At 51.3% G+C, this 21,062-nt stretch overlaps 1 protein-coding gene across 2 annotated transcripts in view; it reads right to left on the bottom strand.

Annotated features, from left to right (window-relative positions):
• Fbln1 (fibulin 1) overlaps positions 1-21,062 on the bottom strand; it is a 77,377-nt gene that overhangs the window by 29,241 nt on the left and 27,074 nt on the right. The window contains exons 9-15 of one of the 2 annotated variants that reach the window (XM_057791753.1): positions 19,044-19,187; positions 17,940-18,068; positions 17,095-17,220; positions 15,715-15,834; positions 14,301-14,432; positions 12,078-12,201; positions 4,718-5,145 (exon numbers count right to left, since the gene is read on the bottom strand). In XM_057791753.1, coding sequence (XP_057647736.1) covers positions 4,791-5,145; positions 12,078-12,201; positions 14,301-14,432; positions 15,715-15,834; positions 17,095-17,220; positions 17,940-18,068; positions 19,044-19,187 — 1,130 coding nt within the window. In that variant the 3' untranslated portion in view covers positions 4,718-4,790. Of the gene's footprint in view, positions 1-4,717; positions 5,146-12,077; positions 12,202-14,300; positions 14,433-15,714; positions 15,835-17,094; positions 17,221-17,939; positions 18,069-19,043; positions 19,188-21,062 lie in introns of those variants that run through there. The other variant, XM_057791752.1, reaches the window with a different exon arrangement.

Raw genomic sequence — 21,062 nt, 5'->3', positions numbered from 1 at the left:
GTTACAGCTGGTTGTGAGCTGCCACACGAATGCTCTGGGAGAGCGACCAGTGCTCTTAACCCTGAGCCATCTCTCCAGCCTCTACTGCTGTGCTCTGTCCCACTGTGCAGTGCCTCCTCCTTTTGCTGACAGAGCATCTTGCTGTCACTCTTGGGAACTGTGGAATGGGAACAAACTTTCAGAGCCATACAATTCCAGGAATGTTCCTTCTTCATCCTAGGTGGTACAGCTCAAGACAGACCCTAGACCAGGCTATAAGCCCCAGTGCTGGTCCAGGTAGACACCAGCAGTAGGGTTTGGGGCAATTTACCTAAACTGTGTGATTCTGTATCCTGCTCACCAAGTAGGGAAATGAATAGAGTTTGATTCCCACAGCTGCAGTGAGATTGAACAAGCAAATTATCTTAATTGGAAGTAGGGTCTCGGGAAAGCATTGGGCCCACTGTGAGTACCATGCATCCTCACAATACCGACAAATTATCTTTTCTCCTTGGGTACTTGATTTACCACATTGACAAAGTGAGATAATCATAAGGCTTAGAGGCATAGTTGCTTCTTCTATTAGTAACCATAGATATATTCAAACCCAAAGAGCCCTAATCTCCCCCTTAAACCAAGAACTAAAGGAGTCTTTGACTACTTCCCACCGGAAAGGCAATGCTCACAGCCCACCAGCTAGATACAGACATAGCCTCATAAGCCACTTCATAAACCCTTCAGAGCATCCACAAAGTGGCCCTGGATGCTCTGAGAGGAGGCAAACAAAGCCAGGGGCAGAGTCTGTGTACAGGAAGCAGGAGGCAGAAGACCCAGAGACCCGCTCTTGTCTTTCCTGCACCATCTGGTCTCTCAGCAGCAAGAGCTGGGAACAATGCTCTACATCTGAAAGAAGCTTTTCAGAAGTGGGGGTGGGCCGGTGAGATGGCTCAATAAGAGTGCCTGCTGCTCTTCCAGAGGACCTGAGCTTAGGCGACTTAAAACCACATGTAACTCCATCTTCGGGGGAACCCAGTGACTTCTTCTGGCCTCTTGTGTACCCATACATCTCTCTCTCTCTCTCTCTCTCTCTCTCTCTCTCTCTCTCACACACACACACACATGCACACACACTAAAGATTGTCTTAAAAATAAAGAGGTGGGGGCACCCCAAAGGAGCTCAAGCAGAGGTAGAGAGACTTGAAGACACTGTGGAGGGGACTGTGGCAAGCCATGGAAGGTTGGTAGATAGCCTCTGAGATCCCTGTAACACCCACCCAGTCTTCAAAATCCTGTGCCCATGAGGACAAAAGTGTCCCTTTGCCTGAATAATCTGGGCCATGATGACTGCCAGACTAAGACCTTCAAACCCTCCATTCCAACAAGAATAAGTTTCTTACAGACCTTTGCTGGCTTCACTGAAGACACACTTGAGCTAAACCTTGAAAATGCTATCCATCCATCAATCCACCTACATGCCCACCCATCCTTTCAACCATCCATTCTTCTTCCATCCATCCATCCATCCATCCATCCATCCATCCATCCATCCACCCATTCACCCATCCTATCAAGTTTCCCACTCATTTACTGAGTGGCTTCTTCAGGCCAAAAAGCCCAAACTAACTACAAACACTACCACTTCATTCAAAAGTCCCAACCTAGCAGGTGCAACAAAAAAGTTGTCAACTTTAAGATACCAGGGTAAATACTCCAAGGAAGGATGCCTGGGGCCAGGGAGTGCCAATCAAGAAAGGCTTCACCAAGGAAACTTTTGAGCTAAGTCTATAAGAAGGAAGGCAGTTTGCAGAAAGAAGGCAAAGCTCAGGCTGAGGCCAGGAGCCAACATATTTAGGGAATGGAAAGGAGGGGCAAGCTGCCCTATGGGCCAGGACACAAGCAAAGGGCATAAATCAAGGAGGGGGAGCTGCAGCTGAGAGGGTAGGCTCGGGCCGATCACACTGGGAACAGAAACCCTTCAAGGGTTTAGACTTCATGATCTAGAAAAAGAGATCCAGAGAGGGTCCCACGGAGGAACTGGACAGTGAGACTAGTTCTTCAGAGTCCTCTGATGTGGCTTGGTGCATACCCTGGGAGACAGGCAGCTTGAAGGCAACCCAGGACCCACGTATCAGAGCAAGGTCTGGGTGATGGAGGGGGAAGTACAGAGAGGACTGGATAGAAAGGTTCCGGTCAGGCGGCGAGGCAGCTGCTGCCCCTGTACAAGGCAGAGGTCAGTGCACACTGTCTTCCCCTCCATCCGTGGGGAGCATACCCCAGCCCTTTACAAGTGACAGGAGACCCTGAGGGTCCTTCAGAGTCCTTCACTCCTGCCCACTCTTCTTCAGGTCTGCACAGAGACAGCACCAGCAGTCAGATCCACTGAAAGACTAAAAACCTAAACCAGTGTGGTGGTTTGAATGAACACGGCCGCCATAAGCTCACAGGGAGGGACACTATGAGGAAGTGTGGCCTTGTTGGAGTAGGTGTGGTCTTGTGGGAGGAAGTGTGTCACTGGGGCAGGCTTTGAGGTTTCAGAAACTCAAGCCAGGCCCAGTGTCACTCTCTCTTCCTGCTGCCTGCCACCCAGATGTAGAATTTTCAGCTACCTCTCAAGCATCATGCCTGTCTGCATGCCACCACGCTTCCCACCATGATAATAACAGACTAAACCTCTGAACTGTAAGCCAGGTAAGCCACCCCCAATTAAATTTGTAAGAGTTGCTGTGATCATGGTGTCTCTTCATGGCAACAGACACCCTAAGTGAGCCAGTATTAGTGGGATCACCATTTTCTCAATAGACACAGAGTAACTGGTGTGTACTGGGCACCTTGCCAGGAGACCAAGACAGTCACCAAATGAGACAGACCCAGTGCCTGCCTTTGTAGAATCTCTTAGATGGCGAGGAAGACAAATTCGGAGAACAGAAGCAAATATCTCAGGCTGTTCTAAGCACCATAAAGATAATGCTGTAAGCAAGAAAGAGGGAGCACAACCTGGGGTGTTAGGCAATGCTCCTATAACAGTGAGGATATGATGTGTGTGTCCCCAAAGGCTTGACGTATTGACATTTAATCCTTATTGAGGTATTAGAAGAGTGGGCACTCTCTCCAGCTACAACACCTAGAGACGGGGGCTGAGGAGGGTGGCTGGGATTACAGTCCTTACAGTGGAGCCCCATAAATCCTGGAGACGTCAGAAGACAAGACACAGATGTTGATACGTGCTCTATCTCTGCACGTGATACCCTGAGACCCAACAAGATTCTACCAGCACGAAGGGCCATCATCAAATGGAGTCTCTTGACCTTGGTGTTCCATAGCTAGAAGCCAAGTAAGAAGCTCAACAAACATCTTTTCTTCAGGAAGTTACCCAGCCTCCTGTAGTTTGTTGTCATAATAAAAAATAGACTAATACGGCTGAAGAGGAAAGCCCACTTAAACTGAGCTTTCAGGCTAAGGGTATAAAATTCCATTTTGGCTTAAGGGAAGTGAGCAAGGGGAGAGTAATCTGAGGTCAGGATGGATTGTCACCCTAAAATGAAGCTGTACCCACCCTTGAAAATCCCACAGAGGAGAGAGTGTTTGGTGGCTAAGAGCACTGGCTGCTTTTTCAGAGGACCTACGTTTAGTTCCTAGCACATCCATGGAGATTCACAATGTCTGCAACTCTAACTCCAGGAGATCTGGCATCCTCTTCTGACCTCCACCAGGCATGCGTTCAATGCATGCACATCCATGCGGATAAAACACACACACATTTTTTTTTAAAGAATAGAATAAGAGCCACAACTACATACAATGGATGCCATGAAGGATCTTAGGCAAATTCCTCGACATGCTCCAGTTTCTGAGCAGAGAATGAACTGTGGGGCGGGTTGAGTGGATGCCAGGAGACCTTCAGAAGGTGGCTTGGCTGGAATCATGATGGAGAAGATACAGGCAGGAGGATCAGGACTCACAGTGGAGGTACTGTGATGGAATAGAATAGGCAGAGCTGTGGGGTTGGGGCACATATATCACCTGTATGATCGTGGGCAAATCACACAGCCTCTCTGAGTATCCACAAAGACAATACAGGCAGAAATATACACAAAATATCTGATAGACACCTTATGGTTCCCAGCCAGCATCACAACAGTGCTGGCCTTGCCTCCTCTTGGCACAGCACTGGGGTTCAGTAAAGGCCAATGAGTTCATTTATAATTTACCCAAGAGCTTCATCCAAAAAGTATCAACTGTGTTTACTGTTTTCCCAGACCAGAAGGTTAGATATACACCCAGCCTTGGTGAGCCTAGAAAGCCCCAGTGGCCTGAAGGCCTACTTCCTCAGGCTAGCTTGGCCACACAGGTCAAGTCCTAAGAGCCAAGCCCTTTCCTTTCTTGGGGGCTGGTTCTGTACCTGAAAGATGAAGGAGGCAGAGCTGAGGTATCTCTGTGGGTGAGGGCCCTTTCTCAGCCATCAGTGCTACCTGTTGGGGTAACACCACAGGAAGAGACAGTCCAGAGGTGTAGACCTGGCTCAGCCTCGTTCTTCCCTTGCCTGGGATGTCTGGGAGTACAATGATGGGCTCTATTGCTGGGGTTCTCGGGTACTGAGACCTTATGAAAGGTATTTCCTGGTCACCTGTTAGGAAACCAATTCTGGAAGAGACTCAGTTTACCCCAGGAGAGAAAAAGCACAGAGATCCCTGTCCACGCCCAATAAAAGCAAGGCACGAGAGACATGCTGTGTGGGATGGCCGCTGGGACTTTATTAGAACTCCAAGGGCAGGAAAGCGACAGCAGGGGGTGGCCAGAGCCCAAGCAAGCACTCAGAGCTCTGCAGACACAAAGATATAAAGCTTGGCCACAAAGGAGCTGACTGTGCCATGGCGATAGAGATCCATCTTGACGGTCAGGAGCAAGTCCCTGGGCTCGGGGATGGGCTTGGTGAGGGCCACCACCCCACTGTGGTGGCTCACCTTCCGAGTGGTGAAAAAGCCCTCCTCATTGCCGGCGGTGATGGCCAGCTGCATGCTGTCCCCAGGGACAGCACTGGAAGGGCCCATGCGGAAAACCACTGCGGGCACTTGGATGTTGGTGGGGAAAGAGAGGTGGTAGTAGGTTATTCTCAGAGGCAGCCTGGGGCACTCCTGGTTCTCATGGCAAGGCAAGCGCTCACAGCGGCTGAAAGACAAGTGGACAGAGAGACAGGAAGAGGGTTAGCGCCACCTCAGCAAGCAGAGAAACAACAGAGTGTGGGCAAGCGCGGCTCGCTGGGCGGGACCTCCTGCTACCCCTCTGGCCAACACAGCCAGCACAAAGAGCACCCTCACTCACCTGGGGGAGGTGCTGTAGACCTCCAGGCCATAGACTCGGGTACCAGCCTCTTCTAACACCCTCTGGGGGCACTGGTGGCCGAGGTCAAGCCATACCCAGCATGAGATGTGTCCCCTTCTCAAGGCAGAGAACCACCTTGGGCAGACTCGGCAAGGGCCTCACCCAGACAGTGGCCAAGGGCATGAAGAACTCCTGGGTGGGTTGAGAGACTACCCAGAGATCATTATGGCCATTGGCATTTATTGGACGTGGGGCTAATCCTCATACATTCACTAGCGCCATCACTACCAGTGTTTAAGACGGTGGTCTGAGAGCCATTTGCCAGATGAGGAAACAGGTTCAGAGAGAGCCACAGAGTGAGGGAAGAAGCCAAGTCTATGCTCGGGGATGAGAGCAGCTCCCTAGTCCTTGTCATTCAGCTTTAGACACCTGCTCCAGTTCATCCACAGAGACAGAGCGGGGCTCAGAATGGAGATGTGACAGCTGCGAATATCCTGTGACAAGACTGAACTTCCTGTGGAGGATGGAGACAGATCCTAACTTCCTGTGTGGTGGAGATGAGAAAGGTCTCACTTCCTGTGGAGGATGGAGGCAGGTCCTAACTTCCTGAGTGGTGGAGATGAGAAAGGTCTCACTTCCCGTGGAGGATGGCGACAGGTCCTAACTTCCTGTGTGGTGGAGATGAAAACAGGGTCTCACTTCCTGTGGAAGATGGAAACAGGTCCTAACTTCCTGAGTGGTGGAGATGAGAAAGGTTTCACTTGCTGTGGAGGATGGAGACAGGTTCTAGCTTCCTGTGTGGTGGAGATGAAAACAGGGTCTCACTTCCTATGGCAGGATGCAGACAGGCCACACACACTTCCTGTGTGGTGGAGATGAAGGCAGATTATCACTTCCTGTGACAGGCTCTAACTTCCTATGTGATGGAGATGAAGGCAGGGTCTCACTTCCTGTGGCAGGATGGAGACAGGCCACACACACTTCCTGTGTGGTGGAGATGAAGGCAGGGTCTTACTTCCTGTGGCAGGATGGAGACAGGTCCTAACGTTCTATGTGGTGGAGATGAAGGCATGTTCTCACTTCCTATGTGGTGGAGATGAAGGCAGGGTCTCACTTCCTGTGACAGGCTCTAACTTCCTCTATGTGGTGTAGACAAAGAAAGGCCCTAATTTCTTGCGTGGTAGAGATGACAACAGACTCTCCCTTCCTATAACAGAATGGAGACATGCACTAACGTCCTTGTAAGAGAGGCAAAGTGAAAATGTGACAGGATGTAGGATGGAGACAGTCCTGACTCTGTGACAGGAACTGACTTCTTGTGATTGGGTGAGGATCGGTTCTCTTGGTCACTTCTAATTACAGACCCTAACTTCCTACAACAGGATGGAGACAGAGAATATATTCCTGGGATGTTGGCAGGAAATGAACTGTGTTCTACGTCCTAAACACCAGACCCAGCACATTCTGAAGGCAGCGTGACACAGCCTTAAAAAGAAGCAGAGACAAGATGTCACACCCCATAGGACCTGGTCAAGCCCTTCTCAGGAAGTTCGGCCATTCTGACTGGGTTTGGATTCTCCACTTGGGGGTATTTTCTCTCCTGGTCTTCCTAGGCCTCCACTTCTTAGCTTAGCTTATACCTCATCTGACAGTTCTTGTGCACGGCGTCTTATCAGATGCTTATCAGGGCTGTTAGGAAGCCTTTCATTTACTTGACTATTTACCAATCTGGCTCTAAGAAAGAACAGTCCAGTCCTACAAGTAAGATCTGTGGTGCTATAACAGGAGATGAGCGTGTACACTAAAGAGAGCAGATTCTGGGAGGGAGAGCCCGGAGCCACTGTAGTGAGGAATGAGGTGGGCATGGGCATTGAGGAAAGGATGTTAAACCTAGAGATGTCAGGGACCAGGTAAATGGGGGTACTCCACATGATCACGAGATCTATGGTGGGATGACTGGGAGCAGGGAGGGTAGTGGAAAGTCAGGGAGGCTGCTGGGGTCCATGAGCTCTGTTCCTCTGGGGGTGTCGGCAATGGCAGTAAGCAGCAAATTTGAGTTTCAAAGTCAGCTTATCTCCCTTCAGGCTACATGCAAGAACACACATGTATGACACAACACACATACACACACTGGGGGGCGGATTATGCTAGTTCAAGTGCTACAGGAGTAGTCTGAATGGGTCTGGTCAGTAGGTGGTGCTACAGTCTCCTTCATGGAATTAGCTTTCCCACTTGCCCTGTGGGGCCCTCTACTGACCAAAGACTAGGTCTTGAGTTGCAAAATAAGCACGGCAAATGTGAGGCCTGCATGATGTCCTGGTCCAGGTCCCACAACCATCACATCTCAGGGATTTGAATACTGTTATCCATCAGAAGAGAACCCAAGCCCTCCCTGCTTGGACTGGCTCTTTTTAGGCCGCTCGCTCCTCAGGTGGGGTGGTGGCTCCTTGGCTTTATCCCCTGTGCCAGCACAGGGCTCAGCTCCTACTGCACTTTGTAAATGGTCACTGTACAGGTCGGCTTGGTCCTTGATTTTCCTTTTCTGCCCCAAATTTTATCAAAACATCCTAGAAGTCATAACCACCGTGTGTGGCAAGCTGCTGGTCGGACTAGGGCCGGCAATGAAACCTGGTAGCTGAATCACCCAGACTAGTGTGTGTGTGTGTGTTTTAGGGGGGTCTCAGTCATTGCTGAATCGATTACAGAGCAGGGTAAAGGGAAGCGGAACCTGGGACCTGCCCTGCGCAGGGACCAGGCTCATAACATCCACAGATACATTCCTTCCCTCACGTATGTATTACAATGCAATGTGTCCCGATTCTCCAGTCCAACATCTTTGACTGTAGTACCTCAGGCTTTGTGAAAATAATCAGAAGCCAGTACAGATGAGAGACAAAAGCCAAGAAGAAGGTTGCTGGGCCACCCCTGTGATCACGTTGACACTTCCATGAGCCATTTGTCATTCCTGAGAGAGGCCTAGGACCTGGCCAAGACCCTCTTGACCTCTGTGACCACAGCTTTTCACTTATGTCACTTTCCTAAGTCACAGTACCCAGAGCCACCCAGCTTCATGACAGATTTTGGAACCATCCTCCAGGGTGGCTCCACGGATGGGGAAAACGATGTATCCAGCCCTACTGAATGCTAGAGACAGCCTCGAACACAGAAGTAACTGGCACTCTGCGGTCAGGACCTTCGCTACCTGGGCATGTCCACGAGACTCATTGTGGATCCCTAGCTTGCTGGATCGGGCTCCTGGGTAGCCAGGGAGAAAAGGAATCTGTATGAAGTGAGAGAGGGTCTGAGGCCCAGAGAAACAGAGTGAGTGGGGTGGCAGGGGGGAGACCGGAAGGCGGAGAAGATTGATTCCCACATCTTACCCATCATGGTTCCAGAACAAGCTGGAGCATGAACCGCAGGAGAGCCACCCACTGGTTCCTTTGTATATACACGTATGACATATTTGTGTGCACATGCATATGGATGCCTAAGGTTGCTGTCTGGTGTCTTTTATGATCTATCTCTGCCTTATATAGCAAGGCAGGGTGCCTCACTTGGACTCAGTGCAGGACAATTTGGCTGGTTTAACTATTCAGCTTGCCATGGGAACCCACCATCTCCACGGATGAGCTGCTATGCCTGCCTGGCGTGGGTGCTAGGGATCCGAACTCCAGTCCTCAAACTTGAAGAGCAAGCGAGTCACCTGCTGAGCCATCTCCTCATCCCAGTTCACCTTGTCTCTCCTTGAGACAGTGTCTCATGCAGCCACAGTTGATCCTGAATTCCTGATCTGCTTGCCTCTACCTCAATGCTGAGATTACAAGATTACAAGTGTTATGCCATGGTTTCCATTTCACGCCGTGTACTGTCTCCTTTCTAAAGGTCAGGGAATTAAGAGCCCCGGGTTTCCGATGAGGAGAAACAAGGATTGTAGAATAGAAGCCTCTCATCTAACATGTGCCAGGAAGTGAGCTTCTTCTCACAACACCCCACCCCCAACTAGGGTGAGCAGCAGGGTGAAAACCTTCCACTGGAGACTCAGGCCCCGGCCCCACTTCCTCCGCTCAACAATGGATTCATAACTGGTCCACACCTCCTCAACGGGGTCCATCAAAGGAGAAAGCTGTAACCAGAGAGGCTCTGGCACAGCTGTCAGTCACAAAGTCATAACCATATGCCCTTCATATGCCTTCTCCGGCTTTCCCATTCAAGAGTCAAGTGACCTTAGACACAGCCTTGTCACCCACTGACCAGCAGAACAAAACTGATGTCACTCGAAAAGAATCGTGTCCTCTGACTTGTACCTTGAGGAGAAGAACCATGGCTACCACCCTCACCCCCACAAGAGCTCAATGGGCAGACTGGGCCAGCACTGAGTCGGGTTTGCTACCTCTGATTATCAACACCTGACCAAGCAAGTAAGCTTGTACCACTTTACCTAAGTGGCCCAAAGTTGACCATAGGCCATAGCACTGAGAAAGTCCAGGACCAGAAGCCCAGCCTTTCAACATTGCAGCCCAAGTCCTTGCATCCCCACATGGCCTCCCAGATTTACACACCATAACCAACGAAGACCCAGCTTTCCTTTCCCCCAACAGTACTGCAGGAATAAGTACGTCCTGAGATGCCTGCTCCTGCCCGCTGGACAGAACCCAGGGTGAGGTCTATGCAAAACAAGCAGAGGGGAGCAGTGCCCCACAGTCATGCCTGCGGGGAACCCTGCAGACCACCTCACTAATCCACCTAACAGCTTAGGACAGAAGCTCCAAGAAACCCAAGTCTGCGTGACTCCCAAACTGTGATCTTTCTAGAATATCTCAGCATCTCCATAAAGTCTCTGCTTGCAAGAGGAGCATTCCCAAGGGGGTTCACTTAGGACTCCCCAAATCCTCAGCACAGAGGACTCCACACCTCCCTCATCCCTGACACAAAGACAAAGGACAGAAAGTGTCACAGGAGGACAGTCATCTTCCCAGGGTTGGAGCATCACCTCCCTTGTCCCTGTGTCCACATCCAGCCTGTTTTTATGAAGAACAGTTTCCTCTTCCAGCCCCAGAAACAGCGGGATGCGGCAGCTGTGACCTGACACATCAACCCCACACTGGAAGGAAATGCACCGTGTCCCAGGGATAACCCCATTTCAGTGTGTGCAGGTCCCCAATGTCCCCCACTGCCTAACTCAGCTCCCATTGACCTTAATTCAAGTCTGGCCAACACCATCCTACTTATCTACCCCTCCCCTGGCCAGGTCGGCCTCTCTCCACTCTCTCAGGATCCTGTGTACTCTCTGTTCACTATCTGGCATGTGCTCCTAGAAGTTTGCTCAATGGGCGGGACATCCATGGCCCATCGTCTACCCAAGAGCCCGTAAATACTCAGCCCACCAGCACCTGGATTTTGCTCACCTTAGCAATCACTTCAGCGAGCAAGGTCAATCTGCCTCCCCAAGGACTCATATGTCCTTCCCCCAGCACAGGAGTTAGAAGTTACCATTACAACCGCAGCCCAGCTTCTGGAATTCTCAAACCCAGTCATTTGTAATAGGAAACAGAAAACAGCCTCAAACCAAGAGTGCATAGCTTTCTCGGTGACTCAGGACAGTCCTGCCATTGCAGCCAGGCTATTGCACAACTCATGACCTCCTAGGGATGTGACACATTTGCAAATCCACTTCTGAAGTAGCTTTTCCCTGACCCAGACACAGAAAGAAACAAGGCACTTGGTAGTCCTGAGACAGGGTCTCAACAGGCAGCCCAGGCTGTCCTCAAGCTGGGGATCCTTGTGCTGGGATTGCAGGTCTGCATCAAGACATCACAAAAGGTAGTAAGTTGGTGAGAAGATTACAAACATGCTAGGGAAATACAGTAGGTCAAGGGACATGGGCAGGGTGGTGGGCAAGCAGCCCTAAGGTCAGAAAGAACTCAGGGTTTCCAGGGTAGAGCAAACTGGAATCTGAACAGAATCTACAACAGAAAGGGCTCTCCCCCGGGGTCATATGTTGAACACCAGAGCCTGAAGCATCATCAAAAGGAAACAATGACTACTGGGCAGGAAGGGTGGCTGGCCAAGAGTCAAAGACAAGCACAAGGTCAAGAGATCACAATGGAAAACCCAGGCTGTCCAGCCATATGCTCGCTTTGAGCATCTCAGTGCTAGTGGTGAGGTCATCGGTCCACACTCCTGGAATGAGCTCCCAGAGTGGAGCTTTCCCCATAGCAGGTAAATGAAGTTCTCTGGATAGAACTGAGATGACGGTGGTTGCAGTGGGAACCAAGGCCTGGGAGTCCTCCAAACTCCCCAAGGAAGGAGTTCCTGGACACCGGAGAGGACACCATGGTGACCGGAGATTACAAGGGCACATAGTCAGTTTCAAGTATGGGACACAGAATACCCCATGCTATTTCCACACATCACTCAGCTAGATGGAATGCAGATGCCTTAAAAAGTCACCTTGAACCCTGGATTTTGGCCAAGAGAGTGACATTGTCACTTGCTCCTCTGGGTCAGCATATTCTCACATATGCATGTTACAGATGAAGTGACCAAGGTCTATCTCAATGGCAGCATGCCCATAGTCCATGACTCAACTGCAGCTATCCCATGGCCTCCCAAGGATAGTCTCACTGGCCCTCAAGGACCTCGGAACCAAGAATCAGCAGATTCTTAAGGCCAAATAGGAGAACACTACGGTCACAGCTTATGGACCACCTGCCCATGCCCAGAGCTGGGCCTTTAGGAAGCCCAATACAGACAGACGACAGTGGGTCCCAGAGACTTACGTGTCTGCAGAGCGGCGATAGTTCTCGGGACATTCAAAGGACAGACAGCGGAAGCTGCCTTGGATGTTGAAGCAAGTCTCATTGATGGAGCAGTTGTGGATACCAGTCACACACTCGTCAATGTCTGTGGAAACCCAGAGACAGTGTGGTATAGGCTAAAGCCATGAAAGCCATCCCTACCCACGCAAACTGTGTATTAACATCCTGGCCCTCCCTGGGAGCAGCGTCTGGTGTCAGACCCTCTTTTATGAGACACGGAGAATAACAAACGTACTAGCTTATTCACAAGCGTTTCAGTGGGGGTGTGCAGCAAGAGTAGATACCATGTGAAGGGTGTTGGAACACCAGCAGGGATGACAATGTGAGTGTGGTTACAGTCGTCATCTTAGAAAAGGTTCACGGAGCGTAAGGAACCTGGCCACAGTCACACGATCTACATAAATGACACAGCCAAGCTTTGAACCCACGCAAGTAGGCACCAGAATCTGGTGCTCCAACAACACACCACCTTCCCATGGCTCTCAAGGAACGCCACCCTGACCTCATGAGTGACTAGCTACATCTTGACAGTCAGGAAGAGTATGAGCCTATGGTCCCACATCACAGGTTAGGAAACAGGCCCTAAAAGAGAGCCATGCATCTTCCCTTGGGTCTTAGGGCAGTAACGAAAGTGGTTAGACAAGGGGACCAGGCCTGGAGATCCTGTTACAGGGCCTATAACCTCTAGAGGTGGGGGAGCCCCTTACACAACATTCCAAGAGGATGGGGTTCAGGGTTATCACCAAACCCAGGAGGTAGCTGTTAAGGAGGAGTCACATGTCTGACTGTCACTGGCAAGAGCAACCCTTGCCAATCTCAGAGACCACAGCTCAGGAATGTGGGTTTGTGGGAAGAAAAAAAAAACCTTTTTATTTGGAGGGTCAGGGTGGGCATTGTGCCACAGCATGTGTGTGGAAGTCGGAGAACAACTTGGAAGAATCTGTTTGCTCTTTCTACCGTGTGAGGCCCAGGGATTGAACTCGGAGTCATCAGGCTTGGCAACAAGAGTCTTATTCAATGAGCCATCTCGCCGGCCCAGGAATGTGTTTTTGCTGCTTCTGGGCAGGACTCCAGGCTGTGGTGAGGGACCTGGGCCAGGAGAGCAGAAAACAGGACTATGGGGGTAAAAACAGTCCTGTCCGACCTCAGAAGTTGAGTGGGTCCCTTCCAGAGAATGTCACAGGCCCTGTCTTTGGCTGGCAACCTTCTTTGGTGGTGATGGTGGTATTCATGCGTGTGTGTGCGCATGTGTTGGGGGATTATGTACACAAACATGTGTGTGTGTGAGTGCCCATGCACAATGTGTAGAACATCAGGAATCTTCCTCTGCCATTCTCCACCCGTCCCCCCTCCCCCCCCCGAACCTGGTGCCCAGCACTTGGTCAGGTTGGCTGGTCAGCCAGCTCCAAGGAAGCATCTCTCTCTGCACCTACAGTGCAGGGGTCATGAGTGCCCATCTTCACGTTCAGGACCTGGGATTCTCTGGAGCCTCTGGACTGCCAGCTCATGGGGGACTTGTGAAGAAGGGGCCGGCCAGTTTTGCCTGTGATATGCTCCTCGGGCCGCTCCTGGTGTGAGCCAGAGGACACACAATCATTTGCCCACAAGCTTGTCCTCAGCATTGTCAGTAACCAAATGGGTGAACAGGGAATGACGGGGAACCCAGCAAGTTCTTAGAAAGGGAGGACGAATACGGAGAGACTCTACCAACTCTCACCACAGAGCCCAAGCCAGAGCTGACCCTAGTCCCCTAAACACTCACAATCGCTAGTATCCCCAGATACAGAGACCTCTGGCTTCTCATACCAGACCACAGCCAGCCCTTTGCAGGAGCAGAGGCACCCGACACCTGCTCATAACCTAGGACCTGGCTCACTGCCTGTCTGTCCAATGACTGGGTGGGAGAATACACAATTAGACTAGACTGAGGACAGGGTCCCTGTGTCACTCTGCCAAGTGCCAAGAAGGACAGAGTGAGAGAGTTCGGGTGTTCTTACCTGACAGGACCTTCACAGAGCCCAGGCAGCCCTAAGGACAGCCTTGGTCTTGTGTGTGGGAAGCGGGGACACCTCTTCCTACTCCCTGAAATCATTCTGCATCTGGGAAGCACATCTCTCTCCTCCGACACTGTGAAACTGGTCAGACGCATGGATGACCCCAAGGAAGGCAGTCCACCTCACTCACCTTGGCAGTTGCGACCATTGGGGGCTAGCCTGTAGCCAGATGAGGGGCAGCTGCACTGGAAGCTTCCAGGGACGTTGATGCAGCGGTAGGAGCAGATGTGGCCCCCAGTGGGCAGGGCACACTCGTCAATATCTGCAACAGCACAGTCAGAGTCCTCCCTCAGGATCCAGCTGTGCTCCACAGTTGCAGCAGCAGCTCGGCCACGGGGCAGCCCAGCGTGGCCAGGCTGGGCCGGGAGGGCAATAGCATAGGACAAGCCAGGAAGAGGCCTCTGGCACTGGGGCTGAGGGTGGCCACAGAGATCGTCATCACAGAAGGGAAAATTGAGGCCCAGGGAGGGGGTAGACTAGGGATATTTAGTCTAAGACTATTATGGTGTGAAGTATACAGAAGAATAGAGGACAATTTGCTTAAAAAAAAAAAAAGGCACCTAACCCAACTGTCCAATCAAATATACAAAACTCACCACACATCACATGAAAGCACAGGTTGAGTCTCCCCCATCTGAAATGCTTGGGATCAGAAGTATCTCAGATATTCTGGGATATTACCACTTATATAAATATACCTTGGGATGGGAGTTAAGTCTAAACCCCAAATCCATTTCTATATAGTATTTTCAGTGCAGCTGAGCTTGGACTGTGACTCATGGTACGGAATTTTCCACTGTGGAGTCATACTGGGACTCCAAGGCTTCCGATCTTAGGTCTGGGGACATAGTGGGGTGAAATAGCATCTGCTGAGCAAGGCCCTGGGTTGGATCCCATGCCTCTACACACACACACACACACACACACATAGAGAGAAAGGGGTGGAAGGGAGGGGAGGGGAGGAGAGGGGAGGGAAGGGGAGAGGAGAGGAGAGGAGAGGAGAGGAGAGGAGAGGAGAGGAGAGGAGAGGAGAGGAGAGGAGAGGGCACTTTGGATTTGGTCCTGGGAGTTCTCCTCTTGTTATAACACTGAAGTTTCCAGGTGATTGTGAAATGCCATCTGGTTGGGCTGTCCCAACAGTCTAGGAGGGAGTATTGCATTGGACAGAGAAGATGATGGCCTGGCCTGGTGAGGGTGGAGCTCAAAAGGCCAGAGCAGAGCTGCGTCTCAGGGGTCGGGTGGCCCTCAGGTCACTCCTCACCTTTCGTCACACACTGCTGCTAAGTCCTGTGCCCTGTTGCTTGGGGTGCCAGCATACCGAGCGGTTACCACCTCGGCACGTGTATTTAAGGGCAACCCACAGACTGGTTTGCTTGCATCCTAACCTCACTCTTAAGCCAAGTAAAAGGTCTATCAGAGGAGAAGCAAGGATCCAGTCCCACCTCCAAGGGAGCAAACAGGACTCTCACTGGGTAGAGGAATCCTGGCAGGCTCTCCACCATGGCAGGAGCAGGTGCTCCCCACAGTACACAGGGTGCCCTCACCTTCGCAGGTGACCCCGTCCAAGTCACTGAGCTGGTAGCCTCGGCGACAGTAACACTGGTAGGAGCCATAGACATTAGCACACTCCTGGCTGCAGGGGCTGGTGAGGCATTCATTCACATCTAGAAAAGAGAGGTTCCAGTGAGTCACAGCTCAGACCCACACCTCAAGTCCCTGACTCCCCTGCAGATGGAGGACACAGAGAACAGTGAGCAGAATATTTCCTTATCACCTCCCTGATGTAAAACAGGGAGGAGAAGTCTGAAACTGAAGACTGAGGGGCCTCTACTCCAGCCCACTGCAGCTGAGAAGCCTGGAATTTCTCCATCCCTGCTACTGACTGTGCGCCACACCATATCCTGGCAGGATGAATGACAGCCTCCAGGCCTGGCTCCCTTCAATCCTACCCCCCACAGGGCCTAGGCTCAGCATGATAGCATACCCAGTGTCCCATCATGACCACAGCCCCTTCTAGCTCTCAGTGAAAATCTTTCCTGCCCTCCCCACTTGGTGACAGAGGTGACATAGCCTGTGGGACAGTAGCCCTGGTACTCCTAAATCTGCAAACTTTGGGGCTACTTGCAACCCAACTACTGGTCATCAATTCCCTTCACCTAGAACAAGCTCCAGGCCAGGTTTGGCCCACAACTTGTTTTTGTAAATAAAGTTTTATTGGCACATAACTATGAACACCCTTGACTAGAACTTATGGCTACTTTTGTGTTCCCACAGCAAGGTGGAGTACTGTCTACAGACTAGGCAGAAAGGTCTAAAATAGTCACCACACAGCTGGAAGAGAAAAAAGCTTGCTGACCTCTGACTTAGAGATTCCTTCTTATATACATTTACTATGTTTTTGAGAGAGTAGATGGGATAGGCCATTAGCCTCTCGCTCAGTGTTTCAAATCTGTGGCCCCAACATACCTGACCAGGTCGGTCATCTGCTCAATCTATGTCCAGTGCGGTTTTTCATCACATCATAAACATACTCCCTGACATAGGAACCACATCTCGCTACACCATGGTGCACATGCTTAATAACACATAGTACAGACAAGGCTGGCCAGGCCTGAGCACCGTGTCCTCAGTCTTACCAAAGCACGAGGCTCAGATGCCTAAACACATCCAGGAACAATAACACACATGATACTACAAGACACTCTGTTATCTGTGCACGGCCAGACTCATGAACCCAAACCACTGGCCAAGCCCTGCCAGGGAGACCCGCCAAGTTTCAGCATGGCTGCGACTGGCTTGGAGTCACATCCTTAGAGTGGGGATTCTAGCATCCTTCAAACGCCTGCCTACTAAACTCCAAAGGAGTCTGTGAGTAGAGGAGGGGCGTGGCTAAGGCTGCTGGTCACCCATTGACCGATCCTCACCTTCACAAGACCGGCCATCCACAGACAGCCGGAAGCCCGCAGAGCAGCTGCAATGGTAAGAGCCTGGCGTGTTCTCGCACTTGTGGCCACACAGGCGCCCAGGATAGCGCTGGCACTCATTGATGTCTGAAACAGAGGGGCAGTTGGCTCAGAGCGCGTCCACTGGAGCAGGGCCATGTCCCACCCCTCTGCTGATGGCAGGGGTTCATGGTCCCCGGCCCGACTCCTTCATGTCTCAGATGGAAGGGCTGAGGCCTCCCTTGGCTGTGTCTCTGTGTGCTCTGACAAATGTGGCACATCTGGACAGATGTCCTTCTGCCAGCCCTCCACCCACTGGAGAGTCTGCTGGGGTTTGCTGCAGGGGGGAGATAGGGCAGCTGTCGGCCTCCATTGAGTATCCTGGTTTGGTAACAGCAAGCAGTAGCTGGATAGGGTTTGACTCCACTCCTGGCCACCTTTCGTTCTAACTGTCTTAGGGAGTTGTGCATCCCAAGCCCTGGAGCCCTAAAGGTCTGTAGCAAATCTGGGAAATCACTGTCATCTTGCTGGCTGTAGACCTGGGCTGGAGTCTTAGAAACCCTTGGAGGCTGGAGTCTAACAGAACTCCTGTTCTATAAGTAAGCAGGCTGGCACAGTTCATGCCCTGATGATGGCCCGAGGTCAGGGTGGTGGCGGAGCTGCAGTTAGACAGTGGCTCCTAACTGTGGGCCTTTACCCTGTGACTGCCTACACTTGGGACCTCCTGAGATGAGGATGGGATGGACATGGTCACCGACGGTGCCAGACTGTCCCCTGTGTGGAGTCACCTGACCAGGAGCCCTAGAGCCTGAAAGACATTCACATACCCACACAGGTCCTGCTGATGCCATCAAAATAGTATCCAGCCTTGCACTCGCAGCGGAAACTGCCAGGGGAGTTCAAACAGTTGTGGCCCTTCCCACAGGGTTCTGCTGGTGGTGAGCACTCATCCACATCTTGTGAAGGAGAAAGGAAGACACACTGAGAGCCTTTCACACTGACAGCAGCACCCTGTTCTACACAGAGCCCCTACGATGTGACAGCCCTAATCACCAGTGAGACAGGAAGTGCCCAGGGCTGTAGGGAGGTCCTGAGATGGCTAAGGGTTGTGGGGAGGAAGGTTCCTTTCCTGGCAGAGATGAGCAAGCAGGCAGGTAGTGGGAATAAATAAAATGCCACCCAGTGCTCTTGTGTTCTCCAGGGGAGTGCTGTGGGACAATGGTTTGTACCCTGTCAGTCATATTTTAATAAAACGCTGATTGGACAGTAGCCAGACAGGAAGTATAGGCGGGGCAACCAGGCAGGAAGTAGAGGTGGGGCAACGAAAATTCTGGGAAGAGGGAAGTGCAATCTGCAGCAGTGACTCAGCCACAGAAGAAGCAAGATATCATTACCTTGCCAAAAAAGGTACCAAGCCATGTGGCTAACACAGACAAGAATAGGCTAATATAAGATTAAGAAAGAGTTAATAAGAATCCTGAGCTAATGGGCCAATCAGTTTATAACTAATGTAGACCTCTGTGTGATTCTTTGGGATTTAATAGCTGCAGGACCAGGCAGGACAGAAAACCTCGGTCAACAGGGGAGTAGCAAAATTTGTGCCATCCAGATTTGCTATAACTGGTTTAGAAGAACTGAATGGTGAAAGTCTGTTCTCAGCCACTAAGAGGCTGTGATCAGGGAGCCTGAGAGCACTGGGCAGACTGAAGACAAGACTGGAAGTGTCAGTGTGTGCTACTGTGATAGTCCGGGCAAAACAGCAAAGGTCTCATCCCAGGGAGGGGCAATGAGATGGATGGACAGACAGAATGTCTTCACTTTGGAGACAAACTCTCTCTTCTAGAGAAGGGAAAGACTGTGCTGGAAACAGACAGGAAAGTGTGCATATGTGCGTGCATGTGTGCATGCGTGTGCATGCGTTTGATACCAACCAACACAACGTGTTCCCTCTTCATTGAGATGATAGCCACGGCCACAGTTGGGCACATTCTTCTGACATGTGTATGAGCCCTCTGTATTGATGCATGTCTGCCCCACAGGGCATGGGGCACTGATACTTAAACACTCATTGATATCTACAGAGAGAAGAGACAAGGTACAGCATGGTTAAACAGAGGCTATCCACGAACGCAGCCACTGAACCTCCAAAAGAGCCTTTCCTTCTCTCACCATAGCCACAAACGATAGTCCCTGATCCCTTTGCCCTACACAAAGGTAAAGGCCAAAGGACAAGGCAACCTCAGGTCCCTCCCTGCCCTCCCCCCCGCCCTGCTTCCAACCATAATTTCTACATCCTTTGTGGCCCCTGCTGGCCTGCCTTTCCTGCATGCACCTGACCTACGCAGGTAGCTAGGGCCCCACTGAGATCGATGCCTAGGAGACAGAGGTACACACCCCTCTGTACCAGTTCCAGACCACAGTAAGGCCCCAGGCTCCTCTGGTGGGTGGTCCCTATCTACTGCACCTGGCCAGTCCTTGGAAACCTTAGTGATACCTCTACAAGTCCTGGACCAGCCACTCAGGGCCCACCTCCAGTCAGGGCAGTAGCCGTGCCTCTGACCACTTTCTCCACGGAAGACTCCTTCCTGCGTCCCCCATCTGGATTGACTCAGGCCACTCAAAACTCCCTGCATGGGGTCTCCTTCCACAGCTACAGCATGGGGACCATTGGCCATTCACCACAGAGAGACACACACAAACGTGTACTTGTAAACACTCCAGGAACAAACACTGGGATACACATCCATTAGCTCTTTAAGATCAAAGTCTACATAAAACCAAACCTCTTCTAAAAGCATGTCTAGAAGGATCTAGAACTCAGAAAGTTGGGAGCTCCTGAGTTCAAATTCCCAAAGCACACTGGGATCCGGGGACAGCAAGAAGGAGCAATGGCGCAAGAGTCACAGCTGAAGTCAGAAAGCGGGTCTGCTCCATGACGACCAAGCCCTCCCCTCCCCAGGCTCTATAAAGAATCACGCTTGACTCCCTCTCATCCCTGGAATGGGCCTCCACACAGGCAAAGCAGCACTGCAGAGTTTACAGGGACACTCACATCCTTTACCACCCTGGACTGCAATCACCAGCCTGCAGTGGCAGAGCCAGCATTACTGCCTGTATGTTATACTGGGAACCCCGAACCTTGAGAGAGCAAGTAACTCCTCAGGCTCACAAGGGGCAAAGAGGGCAACACTGCCCAGGTCAGAAGTCCTGGCATCCATCCTCACAGTCACTTCTAGTCTCCTTATTCTCCCCTAGCCAAATCTGGCCCACTGCTTGTTGTTGTAAATAAAGCTTTATTGGCAGTCAGCCAGGCCTGCTGCCTTCCATGTGGTCTACAGCTGCTTGTGCATTACCACCACAGAAGCCTGGTGGTTACGACAGAAACCAGATGGCTGGAAGGCTGATATCCATTATCTAGTCCTTTATGCAAAGCTTGGCAGCTCCTGCCTATTGTCAGTGGTGAGCGCATTGACCAGGAGTGAAGCCCTCAGCCCCGAGTGCCCCTCTGGTGTGGCTTACCAAACTGTCGGAGAAGACAGTCCCCTGGCCTGAGCTCCATGAAAGACTGACAATGGATGAATGAATGAAATTTAAAAAAAAATTGGATCAGCAGAGATATGAATAGACAGGAAAGGCCAGACGAGGGTTTGGGGACATGCTGTGTGCTGTCCCTCGTGGGATTCCTGTGGTGCCAGCACAGGAACACGAGTTGTCTGTCATGCCCAGCTCACTTGGTCTGACAAAGCACTTCTAAGACCAGCTGGGACCCTCGATGGCCCCGGGATCTTTGAAGAAACTGACACCTGTGGACTGGCAGGCAGAAAGCACTGCCCTTCCCCATCCCCCTCCCGCTTCACCAGGGAGTGAAGGCGAAAAAAAGGGAACAAGAGGTAGAGAGTGAAGACAAAGGGTAAGAAAGGCCCGAAAAGACTTCCCCGCTGCGCTGAAGG

Source organism: Chionomys nivalis, chromosome 17 (genome assembly GCF_950005125.1).
Source record: "Chionomys nivalis chromosome 17, mChiNiv1.1, whole genome shotgun sequence".
NCBI classification, from domain to species: domain Eukaryota; kingdom Metazoa; phylum Chordata; class Mammalia; order Rodentia; family Cricetidae; genus Chionomys; species Chionomys nivalis.
This window is presented reverse-complemented; position numbering and strand designations above follow the sequence as displayed.